General features: G+C 35.3%; 1 protein-coding gene and 1 pseudogene across 9 annotated transcripts in view; one reads left to right on the top strand and one right to left on the bottom strand.

Moving 5' to 3' along the window:
• ABL2 (ABL proto-oncogene 2, non-receptor tyrosine kinase) overlaps positions 1 to 18,103 on the bottom strand; it is a 99,689-nt gene that overhangs the window by 15,812 nt on the left and 65,774 nt on the right. For 2 of the 8 annotated variants that reach the window (XM_079105913.1, XM_079105917.1), the window contains exons 2-4: positions 6,677 to 6,739; positions 5,369 to 5,539; positions 1,492 to 1,787 (exon numbers count right to left, since the gene is read on the bottom strand). In XM_079105913.1, the coding sequence (XP_078962039.1) occupies positions 1,492 to 1,787; positions 5,369 to 5,539; positions 6,677 to 6,739 (530 nt within the window). Of the gene's footprint in view, positions 1 to 1,491; positions 1,788 to 5,368; positions 5,540 to 6,676; positions 6,740 to 11,481; positions 12,348 to 18,103 lie in introns of those variants that run through there. The other 6 variants (XM_079105915.1, XM_079105919.1, XM_079105914.1 and 3 more) reach the window with 5 other exon arrangements.
• On the top strand, positions 15,299 to 16,681 carry LOC306641078 (non-selective voltage-gated ion channel VDAC3-like; annotated as a pseudogene). The gene has a single exon. The product of its transcript is annotated as a non-selective voltage-gated ion channel VDAC3-like (transcript).

Genomic DNA, 18,103 nt, shown 5'->3' with positions numbered 1-18,103 from the left:
AATTCACCACTTTAATGTACATAATTCAGTAGTTTTTAGTATATTTATAAAGTTGCCCAACCTTTACAACTCTAGAATATTTTTAATCATTCCCAAAAGAAAACCCATACCCATTAGTAATTATTCCCATTCTCCCCGCATCCCAATCCCCAGGCAACCACTAATCCCTTTCAATCAGCTTTATGTATACAAGACTCTTTGTAGCAGGGGCCAGCAAACTTTTCTGTAAGAGTTAAGAGATTTTATTTTATGAATGTACCACAATTTATTAATCCATTCTACTGTTGTTAGACAACTAATTCTATTTGCTTGGGCCATGATACAACATATCATGTCTGTATGGTGGGGCAAAAAGAGAAAGAGAACTAGTAATTTACTTATTTCCTACTTTGTACCAGCTATTATATTTTACAGAAATTGCTTCATTTAATCTTTACAACAATCCTATAATGTGGGACATTTTTCCCTCTCAGCGATCACTATCATTGAGCTATAGCCCAGCCCTTTGTTGATGAGGCTAGCCTTGAACTTGTGCCTACCTCAGTCTCCCAAGTATCTGGGATTATAGGCATGTGTCACCATGCCTAGCATTAAGTGGGACTTTGGGAAATTGAGGCTTATGCAAGATAACAAAGGTAATAAATGGTACAGACAAAGCAAAACGGGTGTGTTTGGTCTAAAGCCCATGCTATCTCCCTACTATACATATCACACAGAGAAAAAAATGGAAAAAAGGATTTCACCTAAATTTACTGTTCAAAAGAAGAACAAATGGTATAAGTTCAGGCTTCATAATTCATAAAATATAACAATTCCATTCTAAATACATCCATTTGGGCCAAACATGGTGGTGCACACCTATAATCCCAGCAACTGGGGATGCTGAGGCAGGAGGATCACAAGTTCAACAATTTAGGCCCTGTTCAAAAGACAAAAAACAGGCTGGGGGAGTGGCTCGCTGGTTAAGGCCTCTGCATTCAACTCCCAGTACCACCCCCAATATAAATAAAGTAAGTCCGTTATAACATGTGATCTTCTCACCATAAAAAATGCTAAATGACTAAAATGATCTTATTTATGTTAACATACATTTAATGATCAATGCCAGTCTCAAAAATCTCAATTCTTACTCCATGAACTTTCTAGAGATGATCCTAATTTTCCATGAAACACAGTTGATTCATAAATTCTATCACTATATTGAGTGTATATTTTTGTGTTGATTAGATCACCTAACTTACATAGCAGTTCCCTTCATTGTTCACCTTCCATCTAGCTCATCTTTAAACTATTGACATACTCCTCTTTTTAGTTTATATTACTTTACTGTTTTGGAAAGAGCAAGCTCTAATATGCCGAACATTCTAACTCACAAATTTAGCAAATATCTTATTTCACATGAGACAGAAAAGCTATACTCCACTTAAGTCAATGAGAATAATGTTTGTTCAGAGCAGCCAGTCCACACTAGTGGTTACTAGCAAGTCTTACCTTGCCATCTGTGGTGGTATTGATCCTGTAGTGATACACACGTCCCTCATACCTGAGCGAGATGGACAGCTGCCCAGGGCTGCTCTCACTTTCTCGCACCAGGAAACTGCCATTGATTAAACTGCTGAGTAGATACTCCGCTGCACTGCGTGACACAGGCCCATGGTACCAGGAATGTTTTTCCAAGCTATTCACTGGGGTGATATAGTTGCTTGGCACCCAACCCTGTCCATTCTTAGAGCGAACTTCACTCCACTCGCCATTCTGGTTATAACCAAGAACTCGTAGCTTTTCACCTAGCCACAGAGTCATCAGGAACAAAAGAAAAGAGAGGACTTTATTTCAAACTGATGCGGTGTACTGTCAAACTTTGAAACTTGCTGAAAAAAAAAAATCAAGAACTTTGATGCCAAGATTAAAAATTTTTTTTTAAATAACAAAAAGTTGGTTGCTCACCATGTCCTGACTGAACTCTGATTTGTAGCTTAAACTATAAGAACAGAAATGGTTTTCTGTTTATTACATTTAATACAAAATTTTATTACAAAATTTTAAAGGTTTATATACCACCTTAAAAATGTTCCCAGAAACTGTATGGTGCTACAGAACAGTTACTCAACTGGCTAGAAAAAAAAATAGTACAAGAAAAATAAAATTCCCTTTCCCTCAAAATAGCTTATCATGATAATAATAATCAAAAACTAGCGATAAGACGTGAAATACCAAGTTGCTTCTAAAAATCAGTTGACACCAAGGCAACAAAACCACTTATATAAACAAACAAACATACACAAGACCAAAGAGTTTTCAGCAATGTTTTCACCAAGAAAACCAGGAGAGCAGGAGAAGGCAGAGAGGACTCTCAAAGCACAGCTACTTCCAGGACTCGAGTTTTAAAACAGTTACAATTTCCCAATATAGTTATGGTTTCCCTCCTGTTATCAACAAAGAATGAATCCCCTATCCCTTCCTCTGAAATTAGTGTATGAAAGGGAAGCCGACTTCGAAGATGGAACCCCAAATACAAGTCACTTAGTGTATCTTTGCCATCAATTTCAATGTTCTGGATTTCTCTATTAAAGTTAACAACAAATTTAGACTTTTTTGGGGGCGGGCAGCAGGTAACCAGGAATTGAGCTCAGGGGCACTCAACCACTGAGTCACATCCCCAGCCCTATTTTGTATTTTATTTAGAGACTGGTTCTCACTGAGTTGCATATTAGTGCCTTGTCTTTTTTGCTAAGGCTGGCTTTGAATTCATGATCCTCCTGCCTCAGCCTCCTGAGCTGCTGAGATTATAGGTGAGTGCCACCATGCTCAGCAAATTTAGACTTAAATGTACATTTTGCCCCTAAATCTTCAGGCATATATTAGAAGCTTCTTTGGAAAAACATGAAGGTGAAAAAGAGATCATTATTATTTAAGTAATGTATAAGTATTTCTAATATATAAATACTAGTTATGTGCAGGTATTTAGTAATGCATAAAAGTTAATCTAATGAATTCTTGTAGTGCCTTAGGCTCATATCTCCAACAGACGCAAGGTTTCCTACAGAGTTCACCCCTACTTTCTGAGGGTCAAAAAGCAAAAGGATGCCAAATCAATTGCATTGCCCAGAAAATACCAGGCAAAGGCTACTGAAGAAAAATTCAAAATAATTACTCTGGGATCCATCTATCTTTTCCCAGTGACCTCCAGGAACATTTACAGAGCATAACTTTTTAGCCCTACTATCTCACCTGAAACACCTCCATATGAGGAAAAATACAAAAGCACATGTATATACACACATGAGTATATAATATTCATACAATGTACACAGAGAAGAGAGTGTCTTGTGCAGCAGTGGATATGCGTAAGTGCACAGGTGAATACTAGACAACTATATTTTCTATATTTATAGAAAAAGTTAAGAAAACTTGTTGCTCTGTTCCTTTTCTCAACTAGTCCACAGAACTAGAAGACCAAGGATTTGTGTGTGTGTGTGTGTGTTTTCATATTGCCCCTTCCTTAAATAGAACTGGTAATTATAGACCATCATAATTAGGATACAAACATCATAGGCTTTTGTTTTTTTCTTTTTGGCAGTTAGAATTTTATACTCTGGAAATTCTGACTACCATAAAAATTGGGCCTTTTGGCAGAGGAATCCTAAAAGAACTTTCTTTTCTTTCTTTTTTATTTTTTTCCTTTCTTGAGACAGAGTCTTGCTATGTTGCTTGGGCTCGTCTGAAGCTCTTGGGCTTAAATGATCATCTTGTCTCAGTGTCACTGAGTAGCTCGGCTACAGGTAGGCACCGGGTCCGGCAGAATTCTTCTTTTTACTTCAAGTAAAGTATCATCTTCAAAGAAGAAGGAACTAGTCAGGCACAGTGGCACACACCTGTAATCCCAACTATATGGGAGGCTGAAGCAGAAGGATCCCAAGTTTCAGGCCAGCCTGGGCAACTTAGGAAGACCCTGTCTCAAAATAAAAAATAAAAAAAGACTGGGGACATAGCTCAGTGGTAAGAGCACCCCTGGATTCAATCCCCAGTACCAAAAAACAAGGAAAGAAAGATAAGAAAAATCTTGACATTTCATGAATTTAAGAGAAACCACTCTTGGCTATAAGATAAAGGGAATCCCAATCCTTGAGCAGCACATTAGTGGTTGCTATACCTGGTAAATGAGAAATGAAGACTTTCTACATCAATGTTCCCTTGGTGACTGTGCTGTCTTGGAAAATACCACAAGAAAATCCTACCTAGGAAAGAATGTACTGAATTATCACTCTGCAAATTTCTCCACTGAAGTACTGGTAAAGGTAAAACAGAGTGCACTGTTGCCCAAGAGGCTACAGGAGAATTTTTCTTTGAAATCCTTTGTTTAATCCTCAAACTTTATGTAATATTTTCCTTCAATTACATAAACACAACCCCACACACACATATACATATTGTCCACATCCTGCTCCTAAAACTACCCAAAATATTTAAGTTGATGCCTGGAGAGAAAGCACTTTTACTTTTCCTATATGCCTTTGAAAACTCCTGAAACATGCTAATATACAATCATATCCACTCTGGGACACACCTACACCTCAGTTTGAGAATTCAGTTTTAAGGATTTCTCCTTTTGATGAATGGGATGGGATGTTAAGAATTAATGTCCAGGGCTGAGGCTGTAGCTCAGTGGTAGGGCGCTTGCCTAGCATGCGTGAGGCACTGGGTTCGATCCTTAGGACCCCATAAAAATAAACAAAACAACAACAACAAAAAATAAAGACATGCTGTCCATAAACAACTACAAAAATAAAAAAAAAATAAAAAAAAAAAAGAATGTCTATAAAATTTTTACATAAGAGCAACATTCCTCAAGTGGGGAAGGCTGCCTTCTTGACATGGAATGACCATTTAATTCTTTCTGAAACTTACAAGCAGCAGGCATCTGTTTGACAAATAATCATTAAGTTACAACTTCACTTAGTTAAAAATTATCCTGAAATACATTTTTCCCCAATGGGAGCCTTTATAAATGCAAAAGCCAAGAACATATATACATATATATGTATGTGTGTGTGTGTGTGTATATATACAGAAAGAGCAAGAGACAGAGAGAGAGAGAGAGCATGAGAGAGCAAACACAAAATTATATACAATACAGATTTCTGAGAAGACAGATTTTTCCCCCTTAAGGTGTTTTCACTCGGTTTTATCCTCCAAAACCCTAAAAAATAGAGTTACGCTTTATAGGTCAGTACTCTTACACAGCTAAAAGAGAACCAGAAGTATCTAGGCCCAAATCAGTTAGCTATTTTAGTCAGTGGCAGAAGCCAGTCAGTCTCCTTTATTTCTTAACCACTAATAGAAACTGGATGTTATATAGAAGCCTCACCTTTAGTGATGCTGAGTGTGTTATCACCACTTGCTACAAAATCATAAAGTGCAACAAAGAGATTAGGGTCACTCTCAGTGGCTCCAAGCAAGTTCTCTTTGGAGCTCCACCTAATGGCTTCATTCAGTGCCTGGGATTCAACATCACAACCATAGGGACGGTGCAAAGCTTCTGAAAGACACAAAAAGGGAAAGGAATTCACGATGAGTTCAACAGCTGAAAATTCATTTGAATTCAGTACAGACACAGTATTTCAGTTGCTGGCCTATACCCACAACTCCAAAGACACAGAATTGTACAGTTTACAGTCATGAAGATGAGCAATTAGGCACTATGTCTCCTGAGCATTAGATATAGAATTATTTCTTGAAATGGTAACAAGGTAGTCACAGAAAGGACCACAAAATGAGAGTTTAGCTCTGATTTATATGCATGCACCAAAGTCAGACAAGGCATAGTTTTTCAAAATGAAAAAAGGAAGCTCAGAAAGAGGCTCCTAGCTTTAAAAAAAATAGGATATTTTATTGTAGTGATGGCTTTAAATAAAGAATTGTTATGTTTTATAAATTCTCAACTACATTTCTTCCATTACTTTCTCCATAGAAATCAAACTACAGAAAAAAGAAAATTTTCAGAAATATAGAAGAATAAACCCAAATCTTCTATTTACATATAAAAATTGTAGAATAATGTTTTTAGCAAAACAATCCTAAAATTTCTGCTAAATGAAAGAAACAGGTTTTGGTTCAATGCAAAGTATTCTTGACATTCCAAACAATCTTTTTAGGTTAGATTAGTCTGCAACTGTTCATTGTTTTAATGACTTTTTAAAAAGCTTCAATTTCTTTTCCTGAGCAGATCTTTGTAAAATACCGATAATTTAATCAATGGATATTTGAGTTTCTACCATGTGCAGTGGTTGAAGTCTTTTAAGACATTTTTCTTCCTCAAGGCTTTGTAGTTCCTAACTTTATTCATACATGTAGATAGGTGATCCTTATATTGTCTGAAAGATCACCTGTTTTACACAGCCCAGATTGGTTTTTCAAAAAAATAAATGTTCTTCCAAAAGGAATTTTCTAGATTTCTGGGACTGATTTTAGTGTCTGTGTGCTAAGGCAAACCATTCAACTGTATGTCTTATAACAAATTTTTGTATTACATCTCTCTTCTCACTTTTAATTTAAAATTATTTTTTATCATATTTGAAGGGAAAAACCTTTAAATCTGTGGTTTTATTTTGCATCAAGTCCATTCTTATTTTCATCTCTACTTCCAAGACCTCAGTTCAGATTCCCAACATCTCACCTGGACTACTGCCTCCAGTCTTGTCTCCCTCAAATCCATCCTCCACACAGCTGGCAAAGTGATCTATTTAAGACAAAAATTTGACCACATCACTCTTCTTAAGCCTCTTCAATAGTTCACCATCAAGCTGAAGTCTCCTTATCACAGCCTTTGAGAACTTTCAGGTCAGTAGGCAATCCAGACCTACTTCCCCAGCTTTGCCTCTCCCCACTCCACATCTCAGATATAACATATGTCACTTTGCCTCCCACCTTTTGGCCTTTATTCATTGAGTCCTGTACACATGGAATGGGTTCTGAGCCTACTTTTTTCTAACTAACTTGACTTCTCATCTTACAACACTTAGCTCCCCTAGAAACTGATAACCTCACCTAGGAAACCATCTCTCTGGGCTCTCAAAGCATGACACTTGTTCCATCAGTCATCTCCACACTTCACAACGGACTCCTTAGGGGTAAGAACTAAATCTTTTTCCTGTCAAGTTTTCATAATAGGTGTTCAATAACTATTAGCTGAATGAATTGCTAACTTACACAAAAATGTATGACAGGAAACAATGAAATGTATTTTAATCTTAAAATCACACTAACCAATGTTTAAAAATTGGTTTTGTAACTGTCTACATGACACTGACAGAAATTCCCGGGGCAGGTTGGATCTGCAATTCTCTTAACAGTGGTATCCTTTCACTTCATCACATTCCTTCCTTCTCTGAAAAGAAAGAAATGTCTACATTTCTACAGTTAACTAAATTTTGTTTTGCATTGAGTATTATGATAAAGATATGTTCAGGTGTCCTGAAAAGTCAACTTAAAGCAAATACTTGCTCCCTGTAAACACAGAGCATACAATGAATCGAACAGTTAAATTATACACAAGATAAACCAATTTAGGATTACCAAATAAATAAAACACCATTACAAGAAACATTCTTTAAAGAGGTCACATGTACTGTATTTTTCTTTATTTCAATGAAAAAATTATTTGCTCCACCATACTTTCCATTGGATCACAAATGCCAGTCCTTTATTAAAATCAAGAGCATTGTTCAAAAAAAAAAAGCCCAGAAAATATCACTTTTATCACATTTATTAGGGTCCACACTAAACACAAGATCCACACTGATAAATGATTTTGTCAGAAACAGTGGTAACACATTATGATGTTTTGTAGTAATTACTGTCTAATGATTATCAAACAGTTTCAAGTGTTCTTCATTCTTTTTAGATAGAAATCGCTTGTTTGAAATTATAAAAGAAAATCTCACCCCTGGAGAACTGTTCCATTACCAATGACAAGGTAGAGATACTATAGAATTAAGCAGACTGTAGCCAACCTAAACCCTATTAGGACAAACCCAGCAAATGCTATATATTTATACCTAACTTTGTAAAACCCAGTGTATTAAAGTTTAAGATTGGGGCTGGGGAAGTAGCTCAGTTGTAGAGCACGTGCCCAAGCCAACACTCCTCCCATCCCACTCCCCCAAGTTGTAAGATTTACAAAACCAGTAACTTGAAAGAACATTTATTGTATGCTAAGTATTGTGATGGATTTCAGAACATAAAGACTAGATATCTTTAATAACACTATTTAACTTAATATACAAAACTACTCTCCATTTTCCCCACCCCACCCCAAATCTGTTTCTTCCACAGAATTCCCATCTCGGCTAATGATAATTTCATCTTTTCAGGTGCTGAGGTCAAAAACTTTTGTAATCATTCACAATTTCTTTCTTGCTTGCGTGTTCTCACTCCACATCCAATTCACTCAGAACTTCTATTGGCACTGTCTTCAGGAATATTCAAAGTCTATCCATTTCTCACTCACCCTCTCCACGACCACTATTCTGTTAAAATAATCATGTATTAACTAGATTATTTCACGACACCACTGATTTCCACTTGTCTTCACTTTCTGCCTATTGCTCGTCAACACACCAGTTATCTCTTAAAGCATAAACCGAACTGTGTTACTCCTGTTTAAAACTCTTTCAATGACTCCCCATTTTAGAGTGAAAATCAAAATCCTTAAAGAGCCACGAGGCCTTTCACAATTTGTCTTGTGCAGTTCATCTTTTACTACTCTTCCCCTAGTTTATGTCATTCTGACCACTAACCCTACCCCTGCTATTGTTTAAACATGGTAGATACACTCCTGCTTCAGGATCTTTGTGGTGGCTTTCCTTCTGCCTAAAACACTTACGACATTTTACTCAAATACTACCCTCCCAGCATGGCATTTTCTGATTATTCTATTTTAAAGTGTAACTATTACCAACACTTTCACATCTTCCATGTTTCCTTTCCTGATATATTTTTCTCCACAGTTCTTATTACCAAACATATATTTTACTTATTAATTACTATATTCATGCTTATTATCAAACTCCCCCTACTAGAATACATGTTTTATAAGGACAGGAATTTTCTGTTTTATTCACTGAATAGTGAGCACCAAACAGTGCCTGGATATAAGAAGTTTTCAAAAAAAGAATAAATCATGTAGACTGCCATACTTGGAGGATGCTATAAGAGGACAGAATACAAAACAAAACTCTACAGCCAGGCAAGATTTCAGACTTTAGATTAGGTAAGCATTTAAAATGGATAAGTAGGAATTCTGTACTGATGACTGTCGATGTGCAAGGACATGTCCATAGTATATGATTCATCTATCAGGGGAGGAACTCCAGGCCCAAGGAAAGACTGTTAAAGGCAAGTTAGCTTCTTTAAAACCATGTTATTTAGCCAGGTGCAGGGGCACATGTCTGTAATCGGGCAACTGGGGCAGGAGGATTTCAAGTTCAGCAATTTAGCAAGACTGTGTCTCAAAATTAAAAAAGAAAATGACTGGAGATGTAGTTCAGTGCTGAAGTATTCCTGGGTTCATTACCAGTACCCCCCCTAAAAAAAAAAAAGTTATTTGACAAAAGGAGAAAACAGGATAAGAGTCACAGCACAATTTACATAAATTTTTAAAACATCTAAAAGTAAAAAATACTACATATTTCTGAAATATACAAATTAAGAAAAATACAGGATAAATATAATTTAGTAGGCAAAAATACTAAAAGAACCACCACTTAGAAAATGATCCTTTTCATTTCCTACCCCTCCACTTCTTCCCATCTCTGGTTTTATGGTCTTTTTGGCTGAGTCAAAAGATCTTCCTTCCTTCTTTTCTTCTTTCTTCCCACTCACTCTTTTGTTCTCATAGAACTGAGGGTCAATTTCCTGTAAATCCGTCTGCACAGGATATCCACTGAAACCCCATCCTACCTACTAGCACCAAACAAAAGACAAACTTTTTTAAAGAAAAGAAATCCAACATTTTTCTGGGGCCAAGAATGACTATGTATTGAATCAAACAGTTAAAAGAAAGAAACAGAAAAGAACAAGCTAAGGGGTAAAGGCAAAACCAAAATGAAACAAAAGTCTGTTGGAAGAGCAAGTAAACCTCAGTGGGCCTAGTCTGTGGCACTTTCTTCATCAGTTGAGACAGACGTGTCTGGATGCTTCAGATATACTGAGAAAGCCTGAATGGAGCTATGTAGGCTGAAAAGTTTCATTTTTGAACAGTGTGAAGTGACCACTATACACCAAGTTAACTTATATAGTAATTTAACTGATCTTCTAGTTGATCACTGCTATAGAGGTAGATGATGGACTCATGAGAGACTGAAGTTTACTTATGTATGTAAAGGAACTCAGTGGCAAAACTATTTTATGATAATTTTAAAAAGGTAACTCTGTTACTTCTTTCTCTGTTTCTCTATCCTGCACACTCCTTGTTTTTTCCTTCAGTATTAGGGATCTGGGGATTGAACCTAGAGGCACTCTAGAACTGAGTTACATCCCCAGTCCTTTTAATTTTTTTATTTTGAGGCAATGTTTCAATAAATTGTCCAGACTGGCCTCAAACTTACACTCCTCTTGTCTCAGCCTCCCACATCACTGAGATTATCAGCATGTGCCACTGCACCCGGCTCTGTGAACTTTTTTCTATTAATAAATGTGTAGTATACAACAAAAATAAAGCAAAACAGCAGTAACAGCTTGTACAAAGTAAATTACCATGATTAAACAAGTTAAAATCTAGAATAATAAAACTCAAATTCAGAGTAACCTGAAACTTAATGTTTAATTTTATCAAAAACTCTTCCAACAATCAGTTATTCAATAACTTTTTATCAGTTTTATTAGAAATTTGCCAGGCAGTAATTGGAAAAATTAAAATACAAATTTTCAGTTTAGGTAGTTTCAGGTATTTCATAAAAATTTCTCTTGACTGAATTCTATTTCATCTGTGTATTCTCCAAGAAGCTAATAACTTTAATGTCTTTTAAAAACTAAATTGGATAAATTATTCAACAGTTTTCAATATAGCTTAAGTCCTTCACATCAAGACGTATGTGGGGGCTGGGGTTGCAGCTCAGTGGTAGAATGCTTGCCTCGCATGTGTGAGGCACTTAGTTCAATCCTCAGCACCACTTAAAAATAAATAAAGGTATTGTGTCCATCTACAAAAAAAAAAAAAAAAAAAAAGACATATAATATGTCTTTAGCATAAAATATCACATTATTCATATATTCTTTCATTTAATAAATATTCAATATTTGATAAATATTCAATAGAGATTCTACCATGAAAGACTAAGGAAAAAAGCAACATGAACCTTGACTGACAAAAAAAATGTAGATGCTAACAGTAGCAGGTAAGATTAACTTTTTAATATCTCCAGTCACACTTGACTCCTGTGGTTATCTGCCCTTTCCCAAACTATCGACTCCAAACCATACCTGTCAAGTTGGGTACAGCAGATCCTGAGGCCTCACTGCACAGGCAGCAAAGCGATGGGTTCTGAACTCTGCCATAACTATTAGGAGGAAGCAGAACTGTCTCCAGGACCATGCCGCTGATCAGAAGCACAAAAGTTAAACTGTTCTATGTAAAGAGGAAGTCTTAGAATTCCACTCTGACAAGTAATACCACATGCATGTGACATTTACTCATGTACTCAGTGGCCAGACTTAACCAATAAAAGGATAAACATTCACAACTCCCAAAGTGGGTGGAGGAAAATGTCTTGTAATCAGCAGAACACTGAGTCAGAACAGAGTTACTTCTAAAAGGTCTGGGAATATTAAAAGTGTGTGTGTGTGTGTGTGTGTGTGTGTGTGTGTGTGTGTAAAATAAAAACACAAGGCTATTTTCATCACACATGTGAGTACCATATAGCTTAATAATAAACTAAGAATAAGTACATATAGGAAGGTTTCCATTTCTAAGGGTTGATGAGGTAACACTGCAGATAAATGTTTCCTTGGAGAATACTTGTTTACAATAAAACACCAAATACACTTTTAAAAAGGAGAGGAAACGCCTAACAAGACTCATCTTTTATATCACTCAAGTTAGCTCAAGAAACCACAATTTCAAAATCAAAGAAATAGTTACAATCTGATTCATAGCCAAAAGCCAGGAAATAACTGCCTCGATGAACATTTTGGCTCTATAGCTTAATATGGGTTAAAAGCATCGCATGATTATACTGAAACTTTTCAATGTTAAAACTTCAAAAGCAAAAGCCTAATCTCTGTTAATACAGAGGAAGAAAGTGAAATAAAAATTAAGAACTTAAAAATGAGTGTCTTATGAGAAACTAGTAAAATCTATAAATGGATTACTTTAATGATATGATCTACAAAAATAATACAAAAGAGTGTTTATAACTGTGTAGCTGAGAACATTCATTGATTTAATATTTATAAGCACTTAATATATGCACCAGCAACAATTCTAGGTCAATAAAAATAAGGTAAAATTATAGATGGCAATAAAATAAAACAAATTATAATTTAATATTATTAGATAAAGAATGACTTAGATGTAGGTAATTAACAGTTAAAAAAAAAAAAAAAAAAAAAAAAACAAAGCTTGCCAGGTATGGTGGCACATGCCTGTAATCCCAGCTACTCTGCAGGCTGAGGTTGGAGGATCACAAATTCAAGACAGCCTCTCAGCAACTTAGTGAGACCCTGTCTCAAATAAAAAATAAAAAGGACTAGGGATGTGGCTCAGTGGTAAAGCATCCCTGGGTTCAATCCTCAGCACCAAACAACAACAAACTTAAGCTTCCAATGAAATTAATCTTTATAAAGCCAATAATGTCCATATCATGGAGAAAACAAGAATTAAATGACTAATGGTGACCTCAAATAATGACTCAGAATTTCAAATACTAAATTGAATTTCTCTGGATTATAAAAATATATGAGGAAATATGTAGATTCTATACCATATGATTTACTACTTAATTATTTGCTATTTAAATTATCAATACATTTTAAATTGCTCTTGTATTGTAACTAAGATTAAAGAGGAAATAAATGAATAAAACAAAATGTATCATACATACAATGGAATATTAATGGGCTTTTGATATATGCTACAACATAAATGGGTTTTAAAAACCTTACACTAAGTAAAATAAGAGCCACAAAAGGCAAATATTGTATAATTCCACTAATATGACACATCTAGAATTCTCTCATTTTCAAAACCTAGTTCTGCAAATAGACTGTTGTACAACATTGTGATAATGTACACACAGAAATAGTTAAAATGGTAAAGTGTATTATGGATAGCTTATTACAATAAGAATTAAGATTACTGGGGTCTCCAAAGATCTTTGGTTTTTGTGGGTTATCATTACATACCACATTTGAAATTAAAGCTGAGAAATTTTAAAAATATTTATTAATTCTAAAATAATAAACCCATTATTTAATATAAAACATTTAAAAATAACTTTCAGAAGAGAATTAAGAGATAAGAATGACATCTTTTTTTTTTTTTTTTTTGCAACTCTCTTTAATAACAGGTTAAAGCAGGAAATTATACTATTTAAAGGAAGTGATAAACTAAAGCTGGAAGCAAAAGAAGGATCTAAGCAAAGAATGGATGGGAAGGGAGGGCAGAGAGAATGAAGCAAGTGCAAAAATAGTTAAGAACCTGGTTATGTATAAAAAATGAAAAGAGTAGCCACTATTGTGGATGTCGAGAGTTGACCAGATCAAGCACTAAAGGGTTTAGGTTTCTATTCCAAGTATAAAGGAAATCCAGGGAATGGTTTTAAGCAAGGAGGTTATACAGTTAGACTCCCATTTTACAAAACTAGAAACAGAAAAATATGCAATAATTCAGGAAAAGGATCATGTTGACTTGGTAACAGTGGAGACAGAAAAGTAGAACTTAAAAGATATGGTTCGCAGATGGAAATCCACAGGGCTTGCATATTACTTAGATAAAACATAAGTAGGGTGGTTGGTTAGTTTGTTGGTAACAAGGTTTCAGTGCCTGGGTAGATGGCCATGTAACTCACTCAGAGTAATAATAGTAGTATATCACAAGTCCCATGGACAAATAAATTTGAGAAATATAACTAAGATCTTTGATATAAAAATCTGGAGCTCAGAGATGATCCTGGGCTGCAATCATCAGCATTTATATGGTATTTAAAACCATGGACCTGGATGAGATCACTTAGGGAGACAATAGTCAGACAAAAGTATAGAATCGTATTTATAAGGGAATAATGATTCAAGTCACTTAAGATTTCTCGTTTGAAATCATGGAGCCTTGGAAAGTAGTGGAACACATAATCTTAAGTGCTGAGAAAAACAAAAAAAGACTGGGGATGTAGCTTAGTGTTAGAGCACTTACTTGAAGCCGTGGGTTCAATTTCTAGCACTGTTAAAAACAAACAAAAAACCTGTCAACCCCAAATCCTATATCCACTGACACTATCCTTCAAAAATGAAGATGAAATAAACACATTTTCAGTTGACAGCAAAAACTTGTTGCCAGAGACTTGCTCTAAAGGAACTGTCAAAGATTTTTCAGATAGAATGGGAAAGAATACTAGAAGGGAATTTTGGAACATTAAAAATAACTACAAAAATTGATCAACATTTAGGCAAACAAAATACACTATTCTCCTTTTGAGTTGTTTAATGTATGTTTGATGACTAGAAACAAAAAGTATGTAATACCATCTGTATGGGTCCTTCAACTTATCTAGATATAACATGTAACAATTATAACTAAGATGAAAAAGTCAAGAGAACTATATGATGGTAAGATTTCCACACTGCATTGAAGTGGTAAATATTAAGTCTAAGCAGTGTGTGAAAAGTTCAACATATATATATTGAAATCTCTATATGGATTTCAACCAAACAAGAGATACAGACATACATGAAAAAAATAAAATGGAACACTAAATAACAATGTTCAAATAATTCAAGACAGAGAGGAGCAAACAAAAAATGATAGACCTGGGGGCTAGAGCTGGAGTTCAGTGGTAGAGCGCTTGCCTAGCATGTGTGAGGCTCTGGGTTCAATCCTCAGAACCACATAAAAATAAATAAAGACACTGTGACCATCTACAACTAAAAAATAATAAAAAATAAAACAAAAGATAGACCCAAAATCCAAACATATCAGTAATTATACCATATACAAATGATCTAATCACATTTATGACACTGTCAAAATGGATATGTAACAATCCAATGAAAGACTGTCAAAAAAAAAAAATCATACAGGTAGTTTAAAAATTAAAGAATGAGGAGGCCATGCAGACGCAGATGGCCTTGGTTTGAAGAAAACCTTCAGCGTTGCCGTGGCGGAGCTGAGACAGGCCCTTAGGTTGGAGATATGGGTAACACACCAACTTACGATGACCCAGGAAAGGCTGCCAAGGATGTCTTCAACAAGGGATATGGGTTTGGCATGGTCAAAATAGATCTGAAAACCAAGTCTTATAGTGGAGTGGAATTTTCTACTTCAGGTCATGCTTATACTGATACAGGGAAAGTGCTGGGCAACCTAGAGACCAAATGTAAGGTCTGTAACTATGGACTTACCTTCACCCAAAAATGGAACACAGATAATACTCTTAGGACAGAAATCTCTTTGGAGAATAAGTTTGCCGAAGGGTTGAAACTGACTCTTGATACTATATTTGTACCGAACACAGGAAAGAAGAGTGGGAAATTGAAGGCCTCATATAAATGGGATTGTTTTAGTGTTGGCAGTAATTTTGATATAGATTTTTCTGGACCAACCATCTATGGCTGGGCTGTATTGGCTTTTGAAGGCTGGCTTGCTGACTATCAGATGAGTTTTGACACAGCTAAACCCAAACTGTCTCAGAATAATTTCGCCCTGGGTTATAAGGCTACAGACTTCCAGCTGCACACTCATGTGAATGATGGCACTGAATTTGGAGGTTCTATCTACCACAGAAAGTTAATGAAAAGATTGAAACGTCAATAAAGCTTGCATGGACAGCTGGTAGCAACAATACTCGTTTTGGCATTGCTGCTAAATATAAGCTGGATTATAGAACTTCTCTATCTGCTAAAGTAAACAATGCCAGCTTGATTGGACTGGGTTATACTCAGACCCTTCAACCAGGAGTCAAACTGACCCTGTCAGCTTTAACCAATGGAAAGAACTTCAGTGCAGGAGGGCACAAGGTTGGGTTGGGATTTGAACTGGAAGCCTAATGTGGTTTTGAGTAAAGCATCAGATTTATTCTTGGAAGTGAAGAAAAATGAACCCACTATGTTTCAGCCTTAAAATTCTTCTGTGAAATTTCAAAAGTGTGAACTTTTTTCTTCCAAAGAATTGTAAATCTCCCCACACTGAAGTCTAGAGATTGCAAGTCCATCCTAAAGGAGGTTCTTGAAGGAATGCCTGGAAGTTGTCATGTTTGTGCCACATTTCAGTTGAGTTCTGCACTGTTAATTTAAATTTGTTCCTCAGCGACAGTGTAGTGTCATGTTAAAGGAAATGACCTGACCCTCCAGTTTGTACATCACGTCCTGCATGTACCACACCACTTTTTCATGATGTTTTAATATATTGGTCTCTGTGCTGTAGTGGAATCTTTGGTTTTGCATCAGAGTAAAATAAAATAAACCCATCACACTTGGGGAAAAAAAATTAAAGAATGAGGTGCCCAATTTGCTCTGAACTTTGTTCCATGTGCTTTTACCTTTTGATGGTTCTGTTGTGTTTCTTACCACTTTAATAAATTATAGCCAAAGTACAACCAAAAAAAAAAAAAAAATTAAAGGATGAAAATATATGTCCACGAAAAATTTGTATACTATGATTCACAGCATTATTCATAATAACCAAAAGTGGAAACAACCCATATGTTCATCAACTAATAAATGGAAAAATTATTCAGGAATAAACAGGAATGAAGTACTCACACATGCTGAAATAGACACATCTTGAAAAGCTTATGCCAAATGAAAGAAGTCAGTCAAAAACTAATACATACTATGTGATTCCATTTAGTGAAAGGCCAAAGGTTTATGCAATCTGAAGAAAAACCAGAATATCATGATTCCATTTAGATGAAACACCTAGAATAGGTAAATTCAAAGAGACAGTAGATGATGATAGTCTAGAGCTGAGGTGAGAACACCACAGAGTAACTGCTAATAGTTTCAAGATTTCCTTCAAGGAATGAAAAAAAATTTTTCTAAGATCTAAAAAAAATAAAATCAGATTGTGCTGATGGTTGAAAATTCTGTTAATGTACTAAAACCTACTGAATCCTAACAGTATAAATGGGCAGATTTTATGATGTGTATTACATCTCCATAAAACAATTTTTAAAAAGTCTATATATTTCAGGACTCTATTTATATGAAATGTCCAAAAAGCAGATTACTGTTACCTGGAACCAGAGATAGGAACACAGATCGACTGCCAACTAGTACAAGGGATTCACTGGGTGATAGAGATGCTCTAAAACAATTGTGGTAAGGGTTGCACAATTCTGTACATTTACGTAAAATTATTGAATCATACACATTTTAAGACAGGTGACTTTTAAGGAATGTAAACTGTAACTCAACAAAGCTGCTTTTAAAAAGGTATATACTCTGAGACTCTCTGTTAAGAGAATGAAAAGACAAGCTACAACCTGGTAAGAAATATTTGCAAATTATATATCTGACAAAGGACATACGTTCAGAATATGTAAAGAACTCTCAAACTTAAAAATATGAAAATAACTCAATTTTTAAATGGGTTAAAAATTCTCATCAGCCAAGAGAATATAGGAATGATAAATAAGATGTTCAACATCACAGACATTGAAGAATACAAATTAAAGTCACAATAAAATACTATTACGTATCTATTAGAGTGACTAACAAAAAAATACTATAATACCAAATGCTAACTAGGATGCAGACAAAACTCTTCACACATTGATAGGCGAAATGCAAAATGGTACCACTACCCTGGAAAATAATCTGGCAATTTCTCAGAAAGTAAACCATATACTTACCATATGATTCAGAAATCTGTTCATAAGTATTTATCCTGGAG

This window comes from Sciurus vulgaris, assembly GCF_902686455.1.
Source record: "Sciurus vulgaris genome assembly, chromosome: 12".
Classification (NCBI taxonomy): Eukaryota; Metazoa; Chordata; class Mammalia; order Rodentia; family Sciuridae; genus Sciurus; species Sciurus vulgaris.
This window is presented reverse-complemented; position numbering and strand designations above follow the sequence as displayed.